At 41.8% G+C, this 23133-nt stretch overlaps 2 protein-coding genes across 5 annotated transcripts in view; one reads left to right on the top strand and one right to left on the bottom strand.

The window, feature by feature from the left end:
• Positions 1-23133, top strand: part of snd1 (staphylococcal nuclease and tudor domain containing 1) — a 169264-nt gene that overhangs the window by 55401 nt on the left and 90730 nt on the right. The window lies entirely within an intron of this gene.
• Positions 19265-22126, bottom strand: lrrc4.1 (leucine rich repeat containing 4.1). The gene is made up of 2 exons (XM_040144230.1): positions 19881-22126; positions 19265-19778 (listed from the first exon to the last, which is right to left on the bottom strand). Exons 1-2 carry the CDS (start codon positions 22124-22126, stop codon positions 19265-19267), a joined length of 2760 nt encoding a protein of 919 aa, XP_040000164.1.

Genomic DNA, 23133 nt, shown 5'->3' with positions numbered 1-23133 from the left:
ATTAATCATTTATTTTAAGACTTGTGAATATGCCTTGCCGCACTCTTCAGTCGATTCTGTATGTGCTCAGATTAAATTAAGCGTTTGTTATCATGCCCCCAACCTCTTCTGTCCATACACACACTGACGCACACACTCTCTTACACATTTTCTCCCTTGCCAGTCACTGGTTGTGTCAGCAAGTTTTACACAGGTGGGTGGGAGTTAGCAGGCAGGTCCGAGCCATATAATGAGTCCTGAGCCCATTGCGGGGGCTGCTTGGCTGGCTGCACTGACCTGCTGTTATCGGCTAATATGAACACACACACACACACACACACACACACACACACACACACACACACACACACGCGTACGCTAAAAGGGACACATTCAAGTAGATAACAATATTACAAAAAAAGGCAAAATCATTTTCCAAAAGAAGGTTACTAGTTGAAAATCCCTGTGTAGAAAATTAGACTGGTTGTCTCTGTTACTTAAGACGTTCACTGAGCAAATGGAACATGGCAAAGGAATAAAAAAAAGGGACAGCTCTGAAGCGCACACCTATCTAGCTGGAAAAGAGTCAAATGATAATATTAAAAAAGGCCTGACGGTGAAACAGGATGGAGTGGCATGAGAAAGAGCTAGAACAAAGAGGTTAGAGGAAGTGCAGGAGCTCTAACGAGAGACGAGATAGTGGAAGCAGAATTAAGGACATTGTGTATGATGAAGAGGAAGAACGGGTCTGCGCCCTTGATCCATACTTGTCTCCATCTTTCCCATCCCTGTAGAGCATAGCGAGTTTAACCGACACAAGTTATTAAGGTGTGTGAATCTCAAACGTGAATATGAATCATTTGATTTCATTAGCATAAGATTCTGCTGTTGATTCATCTCTGAATAGCATCTGATTGTGGGAGCTTTTTAAGATGGCCTCATGTGAATAACGTTTGATTTGGGTTTTGATGGTGTATTTTTTTTTTTTTTTTGCATTCATAAAATATTTTTCGCGCTTGCCTTACTAGACAGAAGTTTTTGATCTTTTTAGGGCTCTGTTAATCTGATGACATGTTGACTCAGTGGTCGATATGCTTTTTTATCCCCACACTTCTGTATTTCACTAGTCGGTAATTAGCTGTTCTCTTTTTCTTGTCTCCTTTGAAATTGAGTTTAGTTGCAGGCATGACCACGCTTTTACTCTTTTCATGGCTTTGTGCTTTTGTTTTGGTATTTCACTAATAGCCTTTTCTCTTTCCACCTTCCCTTTTTTCCGCTCATTTATCTCGCTTGTCGTCTTTGGTGTCCTGTTTTAAATCTGACTGACAGTTGTTCTCTCTCTCTTCACCTACCATTTTTCCGTATCCCCTTCTTTCTCAATTTCTCTCTAAACTGCCACACAGCCATGTCTTAATTTCTCCTGATGCAGACATGCATAATTAATGTGGCATCCAGTGTGGGGAGAAGCCCTGGTTTCTGTCTCCTCTATTTATAAACCCCCCCCCCCCCCCACACACACACACACACACACACACACACACACACACACACACACACACACACACACACGCCCTCCACCATCCTTCATTGCCTCTGTGTCTCTCTGGTGATTCTCTGTCACTGTTTAAACATTTCCTTCGCTTTCACACTCCCTCTTTAAAAAAAAAAAAATCGTTTTTGTGTGTATCTGCTCTGTCTTCCTTTATCCTTCCCTCCATTCCTTCTTTCTCTTTCTCTGTATTTCTTTCTTTCTGTCTGTCTGGTTCTCTCTCCCCCCACTCTCTCTCTTTCTATAATGTTAATCTCTGACAGACACTGCTCCCGTTCCCAGCGTGGAGCAGAAACAGCAGCGCAGAATTCTGAGGAAAAAAGAAAACACATTGGTAAACACCATTCCTCAGACATTTCCCTTTTCTTTTTTTGATGTCTTCCTTTTAATTTCCCACACCTCCCGCCTTCCATTGACAAAAACAACCATTCACTATCTCAGTCACTGAGCCTCTCTGATGATTTTCTTTATGCTTTTGGGTGGCAACTTCAAAAGCTCAGCCTTACCAGGAGGGAGGCGAACAAAGGCATTTTACTGCATTGACGTGTTTATTTAGGATGAGTCAGCTAGACATGGGACATAATTAGTAGTGCAGTGTTGGCTAGTAAAAGACATAAGTCAGTGAAACAATATTTAAACTATTCCCAGCACCTCATTAAAATACTCTACCTTTAATGAGCGTCATTCTAAACTGGCTGCAGTGCGAAAAAATTGACGCCTACGATTACGGTGTGATGCTGCCGTCAGAGTAAGATGCATCATACCGAGTTAAAAGTCATTCTTTAGAGATTAGATTGGCTTGTGCATTGTTTTGTTTTTTTTTCTCCCCAAGTATAGCTACCTAATGCATCTACTTGAAGTGTATGTAATATTTTATCTTAGATTAAATGGTTTGAACTAATCAGCTCTGAAACTTTTTTTTTTTTTTCAGTTTGCATTAATCGGCACAGCAAAGACCCCTGATTGGAACCAGGGTTGCATATGTTTCCAATTGTATAACTGATTACCAGACGGTAGAGGAAGGAAGAAAAAGAAAAGCAGGTTATGAGTGTTTGATTTAGCAGGAACGAGAGCGGGCTAAGTGGACAATAATATGCGGTGTACTGTTCCACCTACGTACACTGTCAGTCCTATTGACCTCATTCAGTCTGGGTGGTCTCTCATATGCTGTACTGCCCTGGCTGCCTACTCACTAACAGTTTCTCTTCATCTCACACATAGAAAAGCTCATGTCTTACTGTGTATTGTCCTTCTTACTTGTTGGCATGTCATGGAAAACACCTGTACGTCAGGTCTGGCTTTTCTTTTTACATTTTCATCTTATTTATCTTTGTAGTTATACCTAAAGTTCAGAAACCTCCATAAAGATTATTTCAATTAAGTTTAACATTTGATCCATATTAATACAATAGCTTGTTTTAAAAAAATAAATCATACAAGTTTTTAAAAAAAAACAACTAAATTCTATCTTACACACTTGATTATTTTACATGAGTAAAAGCCACACATCATTATTCCAGGTCATTTCACTCCGAAAACTTGTTTCCTTCTAAACAGACTGTTGACAGTGTTTTCAAAGAAGGCAGGAGCAGTGATGGTCGAGTTATTACGTTACACCTTGATAGACAGTTTGTGGTGTATTTCATTCCTTTAAACATTTTTGGAACCCATTCTTTCACCTAAAATTTCAGCTCTAGTTGAATAGAAATTGGGTCTTGAAGAAAAAACAAAAATGGATTAGCATTTTAATGTAATCGTCACAGTGCTAATACACATAAACACACACAGACACTTACCTCTGTCTCTGTGCAGTGTCAGTTTTAGGTTTGTCATGTTGCATGCATGTTGCTGTTCTGCGCATGGCATCCTAAACCTGGCCCAGCCGTGTGTAAAATGGGTCCCCCGCACCCACCTACCCCACCTGGTGACATGAGCACTTGGTGCAAAAGGCTGCCATTGGTGGGGGTTGGCACGGGCTGCCTTCAGACCTGCAGGAGGTTGTGTTGTGGAGCGTTGATGAGTCACAGTGCCAGTGTGGCATCACAGATGCCCTGCTAATGCCTACCTCTACAGATCTTGCAGCTTTCAGCTTTAATAACTGTTCTTAGTGAGTATTTTAATGAAATGCTAATAAATCCATCACCTTTGCAATATCGAGACGGTTTTGCTTTCTGCTGTGTGTGAATGTGTCTAATTCTTACTGTGCCACTACCATAAGTATAAATAAGCACATTGTGGCAAGTGGATAATTGAAGTGTTATCTAGTTATATATCTTTTTTTCCAACTGTCTGTGTGCACATCTGCGGTCAGTGCAACTCTGTTCATTTCGATTAGCATTCTTCACACACACATGCAGGCATGCCAAATGCATCCTTCATGCATTTGAGCCTGTTTTATATGTATTATTTTCCTTTCAGGGCTGCGGGACAGCATTTGATTTCTCCATAGCCCCCATGCTCTCACATTGATTTCCGATCACGCTTGAATTATTTTGGCATGAGGCCGATTACACAAGTACTGCATCTCACACTCTTTGACCATGTCTCTTTATCTCTTTTTCCCTCCCCCTCTGTCTCTCTCACACACTTGACTCACGTTGTGTTCTTCATATTGGCCTATATTGCTGCTGACGTACATTTGTATGTATTTGTTTTTTGCATCTATTTTTGACTTGTTTTTCCTTTCTCGTACTTTGGCACACTCATGCACAATGTGTGTGTTTGAGAAGGGGGGGTGAGTATAAATAATGAATAATACATGGTGTGGTTTCCTGGTCAGTGTGACAGACAGACGGTGGGGAAGGTGAACTGTCCCTTGGGTCCCTTTTCCCCATACCACATACTGTAGTAAAACAAACCGCGAGTGCACAAGACAGCCCCATATCCAGATTTATAGATATTTCTTCTGCTAATGTTACCATTAACAGTCACACACACGTCTGTTTTAGTAGTTGAGTGATATGACCCAGATGAATTCAACTGAGTGACAACACTAACATAAATCCTTATTGGGAAACCTGAGTGGACCTCCAAGGAAAAAAACAAAATCTTGATTTTTTTTTTTATTTATTTATTTTTTTTTTTCCTTTTCAAAAGTCATACACCCTCTTTTTTAAATTTATTTTTTTTTAATACAATCCAATTATCCATCTCTCCATCTGTATTTTAGGTCCCATATTCTGGCCACGTGTTACAGTTCAGCAGTAGCTGTGTTTCTGTGGATGTGTCTTGCTTGGTGAAATAGAGCAGCAGCGGCAAAATAACTGGCAAACCATGCTAGTTTGCAATTTAAATATCGATTAAATTTGTAATTTAAAGTTTGACCTTAAAAACCAACTTGTGAGCATATTGCCATTAAATATTAGTTTCTGTTGAGTGCTGATCGTAAATTTGGATGCTCACAATAGCAATATCTACATTATTTTTGACTAACTGCTGTCACAGGTAGAGTTCAGCTTTTGGTTTTGTAGCATTTTGCAAGAAGAGTACAGTTTAGCCTGTTTGTGTGAATCATTGTCACAATAGGGCGACTTTGTTCCTTGAAAATCATGAATTATAGCCTGAAGGTGAACGCAGCGACCCACATAAACGCATTCACACCGTTGCAGTGACGGGGAGATAGATGGGCCTGAATAGAGATGGAGAGATGAGAGGAAGGGAGAAACCTGCTCACTGCTTTATCGCCCCTACTCGTTCACTTGGGCGACCTTGTGTTTAGTGTGTGTGTGTGTGTGTGTGTGTGTGTGTGTGTGTGTGTGTGTGTGTGTGTGTGTGTGTGTGTGTGTGTGTGTGTGTGTGTGTGTGTGTGTGTGTGTCTGATAAGCATACCCTGCAAACAGTGCAATGACACAGGCACACACTGTGCTTGAGGACCAGCTGAATCCTCTTAGCCTTTTCCTCTACATGAAGGGCACTGCAGTACTCTTCCAAGTCAATGAGGGCATAGTATAATGCACTCATGCACTTGCACTCCACTGTCTCACAGTGTATCACTCACTGTATTCATTTCAATTATAATTCTCTCTCTGTCTTTTCCTGTCTCATGCACTCCAACATTGGTCTACATTTTAGCTGCTTTTCTGATAAATTTTAAAGCTAAAAATTAATTTTAGAGAGAGGGGGACCAAATGGATGTGGCACATAAGCGTGTGTGCTCACATTTCTAGATAAACATATTTGCTGATTTATCATTCCACCTGAGGCCACAAGACTTAAGATGTTTCATAAGTGATTGAAGCAGCAGGTTAAGGCTTTTATTGTCTCGGCCAAGTCTTGTTTGCCTTTCCCCCGGTTATACTCTGGTCGCTCTAATTTTTAAATAAAAAAACAAAAAAAAACAAATTACATATTGAATTTTGGTCTGTCTGAGAATACTGGAAGCAGACAGCCAGATAGCCAGTGGCTGTGTCAACAGACATTTCATTACCTGTCTTATTATTTGCCTTCTGTCCTCCTTTCTTCTTTTGGCCCCTATTTTTCCTCTTCTCTACCAGTCTGTTGTTCTAATAAAGAACAATCTTGTTTGCAGTTTGTTTCAGTTTCTCACTTTATTCCATTAGTCAACGCAGTCCAGCCTCTGATAGTCAGAGATGAAAAATAGGAGAAGAAGGTTATCAAAAAGAAAGGAAAGACAAAGAATTACTGTTAAATTCTTTCATTATTGAAAGAGGCCAGTCTACTGGGGCACACTTAATAGCTCAACGGTTGCCTGATCGTTGGACCAATTTTAGTCTTGTTAAGGGTTTTTTTAATCACCAACAAGGAGGTCACGTTAATGCCCCTTTTAGTTATTTAAGAAGCTGATTTAAAATCCTACTCAGTAATTTCTGGGGGTTTAAGGAATAGATGTGATTTGAAAAATGCGGGAAAAAATTAGACTTTGATGCACACATTTCCAGCTTGAACAGTTTTGACCATAAAAATAAGAGATAAGATGTTAATCCTAGGATCTACCTGAATGGTCTGGTGACAGGCATGACATATCAGGGTCTAAAAACAAGTCAGAAAATGCCTCACCGTTGACTGGTGTTTTTATGCTCCAAGTGTCATCTTGTTAATCCTCCTTCGGTCAGCTGGTTCTCCTTCATTTCTTGTTCTGCCCCATGAGGCAGCTTCATTTTTATTGCTTATATCTTTAATTTGCTATTTTTGTTGTCATGCATACCCATTCTTCTCACTTAACTGGCATTTTATGTTCCTCACTAAATTAATGTTGTCTTTCATTACCCTGACTTGCACCCTCATTGTGATTTTTTTTTTTGTGTGCACGTTACTTTCAGTAACCTCCCTTCACTCTGCCCCTTTTGAGGCTGCTCTACAAGGAAAACACTCTTACACACAGTTGCATGCACACACTCTGACACACACACACAAACACCATAATCCCCCTGCTGCGCTGCCTTCTGAGCTGCTGGCCCCTAGGTGTTTAACTACACATGAACGCTGTTTGAAACTATAACAAAAATGCTGTGCGATTGGCATCAGAGGCAAAATTAACTGTCTGTTTATGTTCATTATCAACAAATAAATTCTGTCCATAACTGATCACTTTTAAAGCCACGTGTGTATAAAAACATAGTTAAAAGAAATTGTTTTTTAATGCTAGAGTAATGATTGTAATGTCTCCTCACTTTTGCAGTCTGACCTAGATAGTGCGCAGTACTAGAAATAGTATATAGTCTATGTCCTTCAACGTATGTTAGTTGAATCTCTGATGAGCCCTCTAAAGGAAATGGCTTTAGGCCACTATGCTTTATTGATGCTTAGATTGATCCTATTCTGTTGATGACTGTGACACAACAGCTTAACATATTGACAGTTTTGACAGACAAATGCACCTTCATCTCTCTTCGTCTTCACCATGAATACATCAAATACATAGATTAGATGTAAAAAGCGGTATATTGATGTTGTGTCCATTGCTTTGCAGTCATCATCAACTATAGCTCTACTTGTAACTTCTTTCAACTTTGGATCTATATGTAGGGTATATGCAGAGGAATTCTTTCCTCAGTAATCACTAACATCCGTGCAAGAGGGTTGATGTGTGTATGTGTGCGTGTGCATGTATGTACGTGCGTGCGTGCGTGCGCGCGCCTGTGTGCACAGGCAAGCACAGAGCAGATACCAGCCTCTCAGTCATGCTAATGGTTCCCTTGACAACACAGCAACTGCTACACGAGCGTTGTCTTGGCTGCGGAGTTACAAAACATTACACAAAGACGCGCACAGTCGGGCGTGCACACGGCGGCACCCACACACACACACACACACACACACACAGGCGCGCGCACAGAATGAAATCAGCTGTCATGATAAAAAGAGCCAGTCAGTCTGTGTACCTTTTCTTCCACACGCCCTGTCTCAACCCTTATCTATGATGGCAGAATTTGCATATGCTTGGTGTAGACCAACACATTCCCTGCTGTTCACATAGGCCATCTTGACCTGTTCCCCTTCCCACATCTTCTGTGTGTGTGTCTACACGTTTTATGTCACCCCTCCATCACTTCTCCGCTTATTGAATTGTCAACGTCTAGCCCCTGCTGCGTAGAGGGCACACCTACCCAGACCTCCCATCTCCTCTTGTCTTGTCCTTTTCCTTTTCCTTTAGCCTTTTACCTCTGCATTCACAAGAGTCCCCTTTTTCTGTGGGGATGTGGGTTTTCCTGGCTTGAGAAGTACTATAGCCTCAAAGATCTGAATAAATAAGCACCAAATAAAGGACAAAAAGAGGAGAGATTTGAAGCGGTAATCCTTTGCCAGCTTACCCCAGCATAACGTCCTCGCGGCTGCACCCTTATCCCCATCTCAGCATCTCCTTCAATCTACCTCTTCTCTCATTCCATTTCTTTATATCCCTTACCAACAAGAGAGAGGCTATCTCAGCGGCTGTGTCAGCGATCGGCATCTCTTTCCCCCGCTCTCCCTCTCCCTCTTTTTCTGTGTTTTCCCAGAGGAGAGTCAGGGGCATAAAGGGAAGAACAAGCCTGGCAAAATCTTTTCAGAAAACCAACGGGGATTGGGCTCTCAGCTTCAGATAGATAAAGCTAATGGCAGAAGTGGGCGACGGGCAGGGAGGTGTGTGTATGTGTGCACGAGCATAGCTTCAATCGAGGCCAGCTATAGAAATCTAGTTTCTTTAAACCCCTTTGCTGGCTGAATCTCTCTCTAAATGTGCAGGGGTGTATGCAGGGGAAGTTCCAAGAAAGGTTGGCCGGGGCACTGCAGTTTCTTAAAATGCTTCCGTTGCCAACTGAATCGCTCTTAAAGTGAGAGCGTTTGCTTTTGTATACGTGTGTTCAGAAAGGCTGGTCTAAATGATGATCAGTACTTCCGAGGCCTACAGTAAATTTCATTATCTTTGATGTGTCTGTGTGTTGGACTTCTTGTCTGTCTGTTCATAAAGTACTATCTTTAATGTAACTGCTAGTAGGGGAAACATATGGATACCTAATGAAGATGTATGTTTGGGCAGGAAGTTAAATTAGGGAACCAAGGGCCGAAGTAGCGCCACTTCCAGGTTGGTTTCAGTTCTACAAGCTCTCAGTTCTGTTTTCCCACTGAGGGTTTCTCTGATCATTCTTTCTAAATAGCTGAAACATATGATACAAGGGGTATCTGTCCATACTCCAAGTTGAATGGGTATCTGTTAGTGTACAGGACACTAAAGTTTGAACACCTTACCGTTCTAGCCAGGATTAAACCAATTTTGTTAGCATTCAGCAACTACAGGGAAGGTTTTGAAAACCTGTCCTCTGTTTCTAAGACTCATGGAAGCTGGCAGGAGCTGTGTAGTTGTTAGCACCATGGCCTCTGGTGTTTCCATAGTGCTGACGTTTAGCACTATAGTCTGGCACACCCACAGACAGACAAACACTTGCTTCCACATACATTTTATGTTGCTGCTCCCTATTGTTTGTCTGCCACCTCACTGCAACTCGTTTACCACTTTTGGCAGAGAATTGACAGTCAAACACGCATGTACTTACACACACACACACACACACACACACACACACACACACACACACACACACACACACACACACACACACACACACACACAGTTATTATCTCCTGGAACAATACTAATAGATGCATGTAATGCTGTGAGCAAACAGCAGCCTCTGCTGCCAACAGAGTGGGAGGGTGAACACTTGCCAAGTCTCTTCTACCCCGAGCCTCCTCTCCTCTTCTCTCCTCCTGAAACTTGATCTAAGAAAAGAGGAGAATACAGAAGGGGAGACAAAGAAAGGTGGCCCATTTCCCTCTCCCCCTCTCCTCCCTCTGTTTACTCATCCCATGAGCTGAGCCACATCCTCCTCCCTTCCTCATAGTATTAAACTCCCATTAGAGTGCAGCAGAAGCAACAACAACAACAACTGTAAATGATGGACATGCACTTACATGTCTTTGATGTGTCTGGTCGTGTTTAATTAGCTGGAGTGGGGGACAAGCGAGTGAGGGAAGAAGAGCAGTATAACTGGCCGTCTAATTATTGGCTCCCCCAGTGGGCAGGTACTCTTATATCAGCCAGGCCGACGAGGTCACACGTAGCTTGGGGCCACACGGTGCCTCTGAAATGCTTTACATGGCCCTGAAAAAAATTATTGTTCAAGGAATCTGCAGTTCTGGTAAGTCAGTGCTACAGACTTACTGTCTGTTTCATGTATGGCAAGCTAAGATCTGTCCTGACTAAAGGTTCAGTTTTTTTGGTGTTTTGTTTTTAGAAACGTTCCTCCAGTTCTTCCCTCTGCTGCAGGGCTTAGAGACCTTCCTAATTAACTACAGCTTCACATTTATAATTTTTTTCTGCTTCCACCGACTTATTAGGTAGTCCCAATGCAGCTCTAGACGATCTCACAAACTTCAAGTTTTAGTGTTGTCTCGTGTGACATTAATAAGAAGCTACTGGATTTAGATGTTGTTTGTGGTCTGTTTTCTGACATGGGATATGCTTTGATCAGTTTTTATGTGGAGGTGGCATAGACAACATGCAATCACGAATTTGTGCTTCAGGTGTTGTTACAGAGGGCTGCATCCCATCTAAACGCATGAAAAAACAAACAAAACACTGGACATTGGACAATAACTAAACAACAATAACAGTTGTAGGTATGCAAATGAACTGGATTTTTTTTTTTTTACATCTGCAATATAAAGTCAAACAAATGTGCCCACTACACCACACACAAATACACAAACACACACAGGCCACATCAAAGCTCTCGTACTCTTCTTTCCCTCTTTTTTAAGTACAACCGGATTTGTTTGAAGTTGGAATTAAAGGAAAAAAGGAATGAGTTAAATGTTTACAAACAGTCTTATAGCTTCACTGTCACCTTAGATCTGCCAGCAAACCCACATCCTTTTCTATTAAGTGAGGACTGTGTTTTAAGCAATCACTTTTGGTGACATTGTTTATTTGGGATCCATTAAAACTGAACCCTGCACCTCATTAAAAAAAAAAAAAAGCTCTTGACCTTATTTTCCTTCACACTGTCTTTTAAATATACTGCAGTTACATCTATACTTTATTCCGCTTACATTAAGTAATTAAACAGTGTGACAAATTTCCAAATGCCCCTTGCAAAATAATAAAAATTCAAATGGGGGCAAAAAGACTTCACTACTTACAATGCAGTGAAGCTGAACAGAGGTTTGCTATTGATTTGTTTGCTCTTTAAAGATCACTGCTGACCGGACTGCACACACACATTTAAACACACAAAGCAGTTTGCTGCAGTGGCTGAATAATTCTGCCACCACATGAAAACTGTTTCAACCCGTGGATGCTCTACGCTGCTTGTCAGAGCTTTCATCTTGACGTTGCTTTCATGTGCCATTCTGTGCTCAGCAGTGCACATTTTCCTTGCAAGTCTTTGACATTAGCACACTGCTTGTCATCTTGAAGTCCACATCAGTGTAAATTCATGATCCTACAGTTACTCTAGAATGTATACTGAGCTCATCTTTATTTGTCAGATAGGGGCTTCTTTTCTATTGCAGTCACCTTGTCAATTCTCCTCTTTCTTTCCCCTCTCTATTGCTCTTTGTTCCTCTTCCTAAGCCCTTTGTCTCTTTTTTTCACTTGTGATTTTCTTGCGAACTTCTTTCTCTTTGTGTCCTTTTTCCATCTAGCACTGCTGTCCTCTGACATACTAAATCAAGGTGTCATAGATAATGTGTTGCCCTCACTATCCACCTCAGTTAATTCTCTTACCCTTGTCTGTTTTTTTCACTTCTTTCTTTTAATGTCTTGAGCAGTGCAGGAGGCCATTTTGTAGCCCCACATCCTTCCACAATCACCAAAATGTCTACGCCCAGATACACTTATTGTCATTCTTGAAAAGATGAATTCCCAAAACACTCTCTGTAACCCCCAGACTTGCCCTGTTTATTTCATGGAATATCAGTCTCCTGGTTTGCAAGAAAGGCTTCCTTTTTCCTTATTTCTCTCTTTAGACTGTGCATGCAGCATGAAAGCAAAGATTTTCCCGTGAGCACATTGTGTTTGGGCTTTTTCGAGTCTTTCATGAACTCTGCATTTGCATGGGAACATGCGGGACTGCCATTGAAACGACAAAAATGGTCTGGAAAATCACATCGATGCACTTTTAGTTGTGGAGTCTGTGCATGAGAACATGAATGTAAATGCCTGAATAGCTGAGGATGTTTCACATTGCACAAACTGCATATACTACAGTATACATGTAAAGCTGTTTCTGTGGCTAGGTGATAAGAAATGCTTTAGTAGCAATGACATTAGAAACTATAATGTCAAAGGATGGGTTCACTGTTTTCCATCCTTGACTCTATGAAGATATTTTTTTTAATATTCCCAATTGTGCATAACAAAACCTGGTTTCAGCTGCTGCAAGCTCTCACTGGGTTTTAATACAGGCCATACCAGAGGCAGGAAGATGTACTAGATGAAAGCAATAAAAACTGATATTTTCTATAAGAACATGGCTAATGTATGTCATGCTTTTCAGAAGAAGAAGAATCGGGGAATTTGTGATAGAAAAGACGGAATTTAAGGCATTTGAACTGTGTGGCTTTGGATATTTATTCTGTCTTGTTAGTGTTTTACGTATGTCTGTGTTTGTGAGTGAAATCCCAACCATATTATTGAATTTAATGGTCAATGGCTTTATTTTTTTTTTTGCTGTGTGTATGGACATGCTTTTTGTTTGTCTTTATTTGTGTTTGTGTGCACACAAAAACCTCAACACACCCTCTCCTCACATATGTCTCAGTCCCTCGTTTGCTGCTCTCAGTGGACATGATTTACTACTCACACATCTCGGCCTGAACTACTTGACGGGATCATAAAAGTAAGGCCTCAGCTGTCTGCTAAGAAAATACAGGGATGTTTTTCACCAACCAAAAGAGCAATAAACTCTGTCTCACAGGGAGTAACGCACTTGAGTGGTCCTTCAAATGGCAAAAACAGCTTGCCTGCCATTCAGTCTGTTTTAGCAGCAAAATCTGTGTGAATTGGGCTCATTGCCAACAGTATACAATGATGAAAATTCTTCTTTGCCACTGTTGACATCAGTAACAACAAATTCTACCACCAGCTGGTCACTGAATATGGCTATTTGCATCAGTTTTCACATGGTCAAAGTCAGATGAGCCAAAAGACATCAACGTGTCTTCACTGATACCTCTGGTCCACCAACAACATGCTCGCCTTTACCTTCTTGATATGTTTCTTGATATTTGAGAGTAAATGAATTTGTAAAACACCATATATAGAAATATATAATTTAATGTAATCATATACTCAGCAAAGATAATGTGATAAAGCCAAATATTAAAGGTAGGGTGAATTATCATTCCCATTCTCTCAAACTAACTCAGTTTCTCTTTTGTCATAATAAGCATTGCCTTGTTCCCTGCACAGATGGTGTGAAGTCTCGACCTTAGACTCCACACTCCATCTAGTCCCTCTATTTGACATTAGGACCAAATAACTCTCTGGCCCTGATTCCTGTTGACTCACCTGCTTGCAGGCCTGCTTAGAATAGCCTCCTGTCTGCTCCACTAACACACTGGCAAGTGCTCACACAAAAATCCTAGCACACGTACTGTGTAGCACACATTCCTATTATAAACTAGGGATGTGGATTTTAGGCATCAGTTGTTGTCCATAGTATGTTAATTATCAGTAATCAATCAATCAATCAATCAAAACTTCAGAAACACAAATGTATGAAAACAAATTTAAAGCAATGGGAATGGGCTAGTTCTGCCACACAGCCACGCTGCTCCTGCTGCTCCACTCTAAACTGATATTCAGCAAATAATGCAACAAAGACATTAAACATTAGAATTATGCACAACTTGCAGGCTTTCGTAAAAAAGAAATAAAAGAAAATCACATGAAATTTAGCCTGCACGGCACCGACCCTTCTTATTAACAGAAGGGGCTGTATCCTACAAATGCATATGTCAAGCATAAAAGCTAACTGCCTGAGAAGGATCTTTTACCCTTACTTTTCCTGTCATATAGACAACCCTTTGTGCCAAGCCCTCATCACAGGCTCTGATCAAAGATGCTGTAGTAATCCCAAGTGTACATCTGCATGAGTGGAACCAAGATCACAGGAGTTCATGAAGTCGTGTCATCATATTTTTATGCCAGTGGATCATTAAAAATTCACTCTTTCACAAGTAAACTTGTCGCCACTAAACTTGTCAATACAGCGACAACTTTTTGTCGCTGTATTGACATTATTGAGCGTGGGGGTTTGGTTGATAAATGGCTGATGTAATTGAGATTATAATGCCTATTGGTCTAGGTACTTTTAACGGAATAACATTTTATTATAGCCATCTTCTGCGCCTCGGTGCATTGTAAATTACAATGAGAAAAAAAATTTAATTAAGAGATTGCATCAAAGTAATAGGGTTTCAAAAGTCCTACAAACCCTTTTAAGTTAAGAATGAACTCCTTTCTCAAATTGAATGGGAGATAAAGTACATACTTTTTTTGCTGCTGGTTTAAAGTCTTTGATCTGTTAAATTTCACCTTCCTCTTGATCACACTGAAAACACATCAACACGCACATAGTTGCACTGTGGCAGTTATCGTCCCTACAGGCCCATTTTCGCTGACCTCTTGATCGTCCCATCCCCTACGCTTTCATGTTAACTGGTCTCCCTTCCTCAAGTACCCCGAGTGGTCCAGTCCATTACTGGTATCAGCACTTCTTATCTGCTGCACTCTGCTATGGTAACATCACACTCTATCCCCCCAACACCTTGTGGTGCAGTCCAGGCTATTTACCATCATGCAGGAGCCATGATGGCCAGGCTATATATCCCCCATTCCATCTGTAGCTGGCACTCTTGCATCACATTTGCACTGCTTACTCCTTTCCCATGTGCCTTTGCTCTCTCTTCCTCTCACTCTCGTTGCTTTGCTCTCTCCTCTTTTGGCAGCTGTACCTCTTCTTCTTTTTCTCTCATTTTCATTTTATTTATATCGGTTTTCTTTTCCTCTGTATCTTTTTCTTCTGTTTGGTTTTTACTTCTACCTTCTTCCTTTCAACGTATCTTCTCCTTGTGTCCTTATTCTTCCTTAATTCCCTCTTTTTTCTTTACCACTCACTTCTTGTTCTCATATCTATTTCTTTTAGTCTCCCAGGAACACTTCCATCTATCATCAGCCACTGTATCCAGCTCTGCCACATTTCTGTGTATATCTTGTTTTTCCCATTGCTGTCTGCTCTTTGCCTCTTAGATCTGCTCACTTTTCTAACCCTAACTGTTTTATGTTTTGACCAAATTTTCCACACTCCCTAGTAACTTCTTTCAAGCAATCTGTCATAGTTTCCTTCCCACTTAAAATTTCTTTCCTACATGTCAATTTCTATACCACCTAATCGTCTTCCTCCTCTAACTCCAATCTCCCATCCTTTCATTTCTCTCCCTCCCCAGGCTCTCTGAGCTGTGGGTAAATAGGTACATCTTGCCTTGCTTCCTCTTTCAAATGGCTTCATGATTGCTAATGAAGCACTCAGACAGGAAAAAAAAAAAACATGATGCGGAGGACGAAAGGATGGAGGGAAGGAGTGTTTACCATGGAGACCGGCCCCTTCAGTGGCTGGCTGGCTGGCTAGCTGGCTAGCTGATGGGCTGATTGATGACCCAGTAGCCATATTGACTGATTAGTATGACAGAGCCTTTTATAGCACAGTGCTGCCTAAAAAGTGACCACATTGCACAACATACGTTGGTACTGAACAGTGTGGTGCAGCATAAGCCCCATCCTGCTGAGACATAGGAAGTGCAGTACAGTTATGTCCAAGCTTATGATAAAATGCCACAACACAGCTTAATACTTAATACAATGCTTATATCTGTTCATTCAGCTGCCCACAATCCATCTAAATCATTTACACTTTGCATTTAGAAACAACACACTGTTACCTACTTGTTTTTGCTTGTTTGAACATTCCTTTGCATGTTTCACATTAGAGACAATTAGAAAACTTTTCTCTGGCTTTTCATAGCTATGTTGTCAAACAATTATGGAATGGTTTCTGAGGTATTATTCAGCATAATGCCAAATGGTCAGTACAGCATGAAATGGTCATGTTAAATGTGAAGTTTCAATGAATCATCTTGATTTCTCACTGTTTTCCTGATTCTCTACGTTTTACCTCTCCTGCAATGTGGAGCTCTTATTATTTTCTATCTTTTATGCTTGATGTAGGCCAACAAACAAAAGAAATTAAAGCTAGCAGATGAGTCGTATACATGGACAAATACAAACGTGTATGTTTGATCTATAAAGCTCATTCTTGCCCCTACAGAAAATGCTCGGCATCTGAAATGCAGGAAGAGTCATCAACAGACTTTGCAAAAAGGGGGTAGGGGATAGGGATAGTGAGAGCTGAAGTTGATTTGATCATATCTGATATTTACGACCAATTGTGACAGCCCTTGATAAACTGCAGTAGGTAATTTTTTACCCCCATTTGATGACAGTTGGTGGACAATAGTAGAATTTTCTCTTTGGGGTGATGACAAGATACTGGTGCAGTCGTGACCACTTGATGTGTAACCACATCTTTATATCAGCCTAAAAGTGCAATTTATTGTAATACTTTGTGTCAGAAGATTAAAAAGTCAAACTTTGTTCTAATCTGTTACTTTGGCCCTTCCTGTCTTTCCATGCCAGATGTCCATGGTCTCCAATATCACACACTATACACACTGCCTCTAAGTATGTTTTTCAGGAAGTAACATTTTATGCTTTCCTTTATTACATGGTTAAATGATTTTCCTCTGAGATATATTTTTATGCCTCTGAATAATTTTTCCATCCCTGTTTTTACTGCAAAAGTAGTCTTTGCCCGTGGGGATCATCATATCCACTCCCGCCTTTTAATGTAGCACAATGTTGGAGGACATTTAAATTACACATTCACAACAAATGCTGTCTTAACATTTGACATGTTTCCAAGCAAGATTTTATATAAAACAGCTAAATATAAAAATGCTCACTCTCCCTCTTCAGCTGTCCTTTTTAATCTCTGTCTCTTACTCTGTCTATCTCACTCACTCCCTCTTTTTGTCACTTCCTAATTTGTCTGAGCTGGACTGTCACCCTCAAAAACATACATATCACTCTCTTCTTTTGACAGGCTCCACTGCAGGTTAGGCACATCACAAGCTCTCAGCTAACTGCTACACTATTTTTGTGGTGCATGTACCATGTCACCTTTCTTCTTTTTGTTCAAACACCCTCCCTGTTTAATTCCTCTGCCTCAAATGTTGAAATGCTACAGTGTTGGAGACAAAAACCGTCATAGTGCTCTTGTGGCCCTTGCAGGTACTCTCCCTAACCAGCTTTCCATTTGCCACACTTTACTGGTTATGTAAACTGGTGTCATCGACTACACTTCTTGGCCAAGGCTTTGACTGCCTGCACAGGCCTGTGACTGTGCATCTGATAACGTCCTGCATCTCCAGAAACTAGTTATTGTGTTTTTTTGATTAATGTTAGTTTACTTTAGAATTGTATGGCTTTAAAAGTTTAATGACAAGTATCCGAATCTGTGTTTGTAGTATTCTCTTTGTCATCTCTAATCCACATGTTGCACACTCAAAACATTTAATGTTCTTCACTGCTATATGCTCCCAGGGTAGTTCACATCACCTAATTTCTCTTTTATCATTTAAATAAACCAGTTTGATTGAGACACTCTTACACTCTAAGAGGAGAGAAAGTTATAGTAGAAAGTATGGCAACAGTACTGCTTGGTCTTCAATCCTACATACCATGGTTTCCAAAAACAAACTGGTCCAATACATGCCTAGTAAACACTGTGTATGTTGTATGTTATCTTTCTTTGTTAGGTAGAGAACAGTGAGGCTATATTATGATTGAGAGGGGTGATACTGTCGAAGATGAAAAATGCACAGTTAACAGCAAGACCCGAATGCATTTGTCACCATAAAAAGCCCCCATACTGATTGATGAAGGCACAACAGCTGGCAATGCAATGAAAAGTGAAATGAGGATCTATATTTTCTGGCAAAGTGCAAGACAGTCTCAACACCTAAACAGTATTTCACCTTAATGAAATACCTCTTCACTCTTCAGATACATGACTAATAATGCCAGTTTGTAATGTAGAAAATAAGCTAGGTAACACAATCAGCTTGCATCACTGAAAAGCATTATGTAATGAGCATTTCAATTAACAGTAGATGTTACGATAGCACTGCTGTACTTGTCAGTTGACACACCATTGCATGTTTAAAGATCTTAAGGCATTTTTAGAACTTAAGAACTTAGATTAAATACATACTTTTGATCAGCCACACTTTCATTAAGCACCATTCATTCGTCGTGTAAAATTGAAACTGAACAAACTCATGTTACGTGTAAATAATACAATAGGAGGTGTTGAGAGATTTAAAAAAAAAAAACACCATCCACTTCTGCACCATGATTCATTCTGCCTGAGTCATTCAGCACACGTAGGGTTAAAGTATAGCTGCAGCGTCTTACTGCAGTGTCTAAAGCATTCCGCTGATCGTTACAGTATACGCCAGGAGAAGAAGAGAAGGGGAAAAAACATCTCTCTCTAAAACTTACTTTTTTCTTCCAAAAATCCATTTTATTGCATTTATAACATTTGGCACAGTACAAATTCTTGGTGCTTTTACAAGATAAACCTGTAAAGATCGACACTGACCTTTTTTCGGTTTTTGTTAAAGAAAGACTTCTCTGTATAAATATTTTTTCTTATCACTGCATTCTCTGTAGCATGGTGTAAAAATCACACAGAATGCCCCTTTTTTAAAACAAGTCTACCCTCATTTGTCAAAGTCAAGACAGCATCTTAAACAACTAATTGTTTTAAATAGAAGTTACAAGTTAGAAAATAGTTTCAATTTCTTTTTAATATATGCTTCTCTATCACCAGCCCATGGTAGTTTCAGTTTGTCCATATATATATATATATATCTATATATGTATATATAGTATATATATATATATGTATATATATATATGTTTATAAGCATGTACAACAAGAAATCATCAGTCTTTTTAAGTTTGCACTCTGTACAAAAAAGTAGTTCCTGTCCTTTTTTCGTTGTGCATTCTATTGCATGATTTTATGAGGAAAAGACAAAGGGACATGTGGGACAGGGGTGGGTGGGAGCTAGGGACCTAGGGAAAGGAGTGGGAGCCTTCTGGGGGGGCTTTTATATCTGAGTCTCCTGTACCTTCTCCTTTGTGTGAGTTTTTATGACAAAGGGCTCAGCCATTGCTGTGATGGTGCTGGGCAAGGTTCGAGGCAAAGAGTTCCCAACACTGTTGTCTGTCCATTTAGCCCCATGGCCAGTTGGTTTATAGGTGTTATATTTAGGCTTTAGAGTGCTGTAGTCCACCTTATGGGGGCTGTAGTCCACTTTTTGTGGACTGTAATCAAGTTTAGGTCTCTGTGTGTGTGGACTAAAGTCAGACTTGAAGGCGCTGTAATCCGTTTTGTGGGGGCTGAAGTCAGTCTTGAAGGCGCTGTAATCGGTTGCAGTCTTATGGGGGATGTAAGGGTCCTTGGGTTTGTAGGTAAGGTCAGTTTTAGATCTCTGGGCATTGTAGTCAGTTTTGGGTTTAGGTTGAGTGCTATAGTCAGGTTTAAATGGGCTGTAATCAGGTTTAGGTCTTGGGTGAGTGCCAAAGTCGGGCTTGAATGGACTGTATTCAGCCTTAGGTTTATGCTGTGTGTTGTAATCCGATTTTAATGGGCTGTAGTCATGTTTAGGTTTTGGTTGGGTGCTGTAATCTCGTTTGAATGGGCTGAAGTCAGTTTTCTGCCTAGGATGAGTGCTGTAATCTGGTTTGAAGGGGCTGTAGTCCGTTTTAGCTTTTGGGTGAGTGCCAAAGTCTGGTTTGAATGGGCTGTATTCTCCTTTAGGTTTGTGAGTGCTGTAGTCCTGTCGAAATGGGCTGTAGTCAGGCTTTGGTCTATGAAGGCTGAAATCTGGTGTAGATTTGTGAGTGCTGTAATCTGGGATGGATTTGTGGCTACTGAAGTCCATATTTGGTTTATATGTGGTATACTCAGCCTTCGGCTTGTGAAGAGTGAAATCAGGCTGGGGTTTGTATTCAGCCTTGGGCTTGTGAAAACTGTAGTCAGTCTTGTGGCTGATAAAGTCAAGTTTGTGTATGCTGTTATGGTCCCGGATTTCAGGCAATGTGAGAGCTGTCTCTTGAGCTGCAGACGCTGGTGGTGGAAGGTCCTCCTCATCCACCTGGATAATCTCCACAGTGCGGGCAGCTGCCACTGTGCTCCTCTGCTGGTGGCGCTTTCTCAGTTTGTAAAAGGCGATGAGCATGACAGCAGCCAACAGTGTCACTGCCACAAAACAACCTATTATGATCTTGGTAGTCTTCATCACTTCATCCAGGCTAGGGCCAGTTTTGCCTGGCTTGCCAGTGGCACCTTGTGGTCCTGGCACCACAGATGGCTTAGCTGCACCTGGTGGGCTGTCAGTGCTTTGCAGCAGCACAGTTGGTGTCGAGATGAAGACTGGCTGAAACACGGAAGGAGAAGCAGTTGTAGTTGTTGTTCCTAGGCCTACCCCTCCTCCTCCTCCAGCTACCCCAGCCCCTGCAGCTGTGGCCGTGGTGGTTTTAGGTTTGGGCATCTCAGTGGTTGGCCCCACGATGTCCACAGTCACTGTGGTAAAGTAACTCAAATTGGATGTATTAAGCTCAGCTGCACTCACATTGAGGTAGGCTGAGGCGTTGGAGTTCCCAGCTGCATTGGACACCATGCAGGTGTAAGTTCCTGTGTCTGCTGCAAGGACATTTGAGAAATTAAGAGTACCATCATTGAGGACTGATATTCTTGGATGACTAGAGGCATGTGTCAGGATAGTCCCGTTGGGCAGCAGCCAGCGCACTGAAGACATTGGGGCTGTACGGCAACGAAGCTCAGCCACTCGCCCTGCTGAGATGTTCAAGTCCCTTGGCGCATCAGCAATGAATGGTGCAGAACACTGGACTGCAGCGCCTTCTCCTCGGTCAACCTCAACCAGCTGTCGACCTCTCATGCTAGCAGGTGAATGACAGCGTCCACAACAAGTTGAATTAGTAGGGATGTACTCCCTTAACCAGCGTGCTAACCATACAGCCTCACAGCCACAGGTCCAGGGGTTGTGGTGGAGATGGAGCTCCACCAAGTACCTGAGCGGGGAGAACAGATCATGTGGCACAGCGCTCAGATTATTATGGGCGAGATTAAGCTCCACCAATGAAGATAAATCGTCGAAAGCATTGCGCTCTATCACTGTTATTTGTGAGTTCATCACCCATAGCTTTTTCAGTGAGCGCAGGCCTTTGAAGGATCCTGGCTTTATCTCTGGAAAATGATTTTCAGATATCTCCAGTTCCTCCAGGCCCTTGAGGGGACTCAGGTTTGGCATATCACCTCTTATGTTGCACATGCCCAGATTGAGGTACTTTAGGTTTTGTAGGCCCTCAAAAGCGCCTTCTGAGATGTACTCCAGTTTCCTTAACTCTCCCAGGTCCAATCGCATGAGGGAGGGCACCCGGTTGAAGGCATAGGAGGGGATACTTTCAATTGGGTTGTTCCTCAGCCACAGTTCTCTCAGTTTAGACAGGTACTCAAAGGCCCCACTGGGCACCACTGTCAACCGGTTGTCAAACAGCTCCAGTGTGTTGAGGCTGGTGAGTCCATTAAATGCGCCCACCTCAATCTGCCGTATGGCATTTCGCCCAAGCTGGAGCACCTCAAGGTGGTGCAGGTGACGGAAGGAGTCAGCCTGCACCGCCTCGATGGCGTTTTCCATTAGATTGAGGTGTCGCGTGTTGGCAGGAATGCCAGGGGGCACACGGGTGAGGCCACGTCGGGTGCACACCACCTTCCCCTGCTGATTACTGCAGGAACACTGCGGTGGACAGCCTTGGGGTCCTTGAGACACCGCCGCCCCCGCCAAGGCCAGGGAGGCGCTGCTCCACGCTCGCACCATCAGGAAGACTACACAGAGCAGGGCGGCTTTCCTGGCACGATGCACAGCTACCCGCCCCAGGAGACTCATGATGTGGCACGTTCATAATTCAGCATCATCTGGGGGGGAGGATGGGGGTGTAGTCTTTGGGGGCTTTGGGGACAGGGAAAGTAGCTGGTTGGCTGGTAGTAGTATTATGGGCCCCAGAGAAAAGAGGTTAAGGGAACTAAACAGGACAAGGGAAGAATGTGGGGTTTGCTAAGGGGCAAGAGGACTTGACCTATCCTCAATTAAGCAGTGCTTTAATTTCCATGAACTGTGCTCAGGGGCAGAAGGAGAGGGGAGAGTAGAAAGGGCTGGCTTTTCTGAAACGTGTGTATGAGAAGGACATGGTGGTAAATTAAACAACCAAAAACCGTATTACAAGACAGAAGGGAGGGTAGGGTGTTACAAATTGATGCAAAGAGGGGTTGAAACACTAGACACCTACCTCAAGTTATTATTACAGGTCCTTGAACTGAGATATATAGCTTCCCTCCTTTTTGCAATCAGAAAGAGCTGTGGTATTCAGATCAGATGTATGTATATCCAAGAGCAGCAAAGAAAGCCTTTTTATATTTGCTCTGTCAAAACAGGTATCAAATGCCAAAGAGCTTAACCAAGATGAGCCCTTTTGTAAATCCACACATCCACACAGAGAAAGGTTCGAAGGCCTTTAGTGAATGTTTTTTTTCTCCCTTTCCTTGTTGATTACAAAAAAAAAAAAAGATTGTAGATAGGAATCCAGTCAGGCTCCCAAAGCAGCAGTGCTCCCTTGCTCGCCTCTTGCTGTCGGCTCCTGTTCTCTTGCTTGTCCTTGGAATCCGACAGTTGATCCCCCTGCTAGACACCTTACCCAGGTCTCCATAGCACAGGCAACCATGAAACACAGTTGCACAATTTTTTGTGCACCAAAAGCCAAGGCAGAAAGGACAAAAAGAGGGAGGTAGGTGGGGGTGGGATTGAAGACGGTTGAATGAAAATTCCACAGTCCTTTCCAATGTTCTTTGCCTTTTGTTTGCAATGGTTAGGAGGGGAGGTTGACAAGTCCGGAAAAA

The sequence above is a fragment of the Xiphias gladius genome, chromosome 2 (genome assembly GCF_016859285.1).
Source record: "Xiphias gladius isolate SHS-SW01 ecotype Sanya breed wild chromosome 2, ASM1685928v1, whole genome shotgun sequence".
Taxonomy (NCBI): domain Eukaryota; kingdom Metazoa; phylum Chordata; class Actinopteri; order Istiophoriformes; family Xiphiidae; genus Xiphias; species Xiphias gladius.
The sequence above is the reverse complement of the archived record's forward strand: the minus strand, read 5'-3'. Positions and strand labels throughout refer to the sequence as shown.

Excerpts from the sequence above, each read along its gene's own strand:
- lrrc4.1 (XM_040144230.1), bottom strand. The coding sequence starts at position 22,126 with ATGAGTCTCCTGGGGCGGGTAGCTGTGCATCGTGCCAGGAAAGCCGCC. Across the intron at positions 19,779-19,880 it reads CCAGATTACAGCACTCATCC|TAAACCTAAGGCTGAATACA; the intron begins TAGGCAGAAAAC and ends CAACACACAGCA.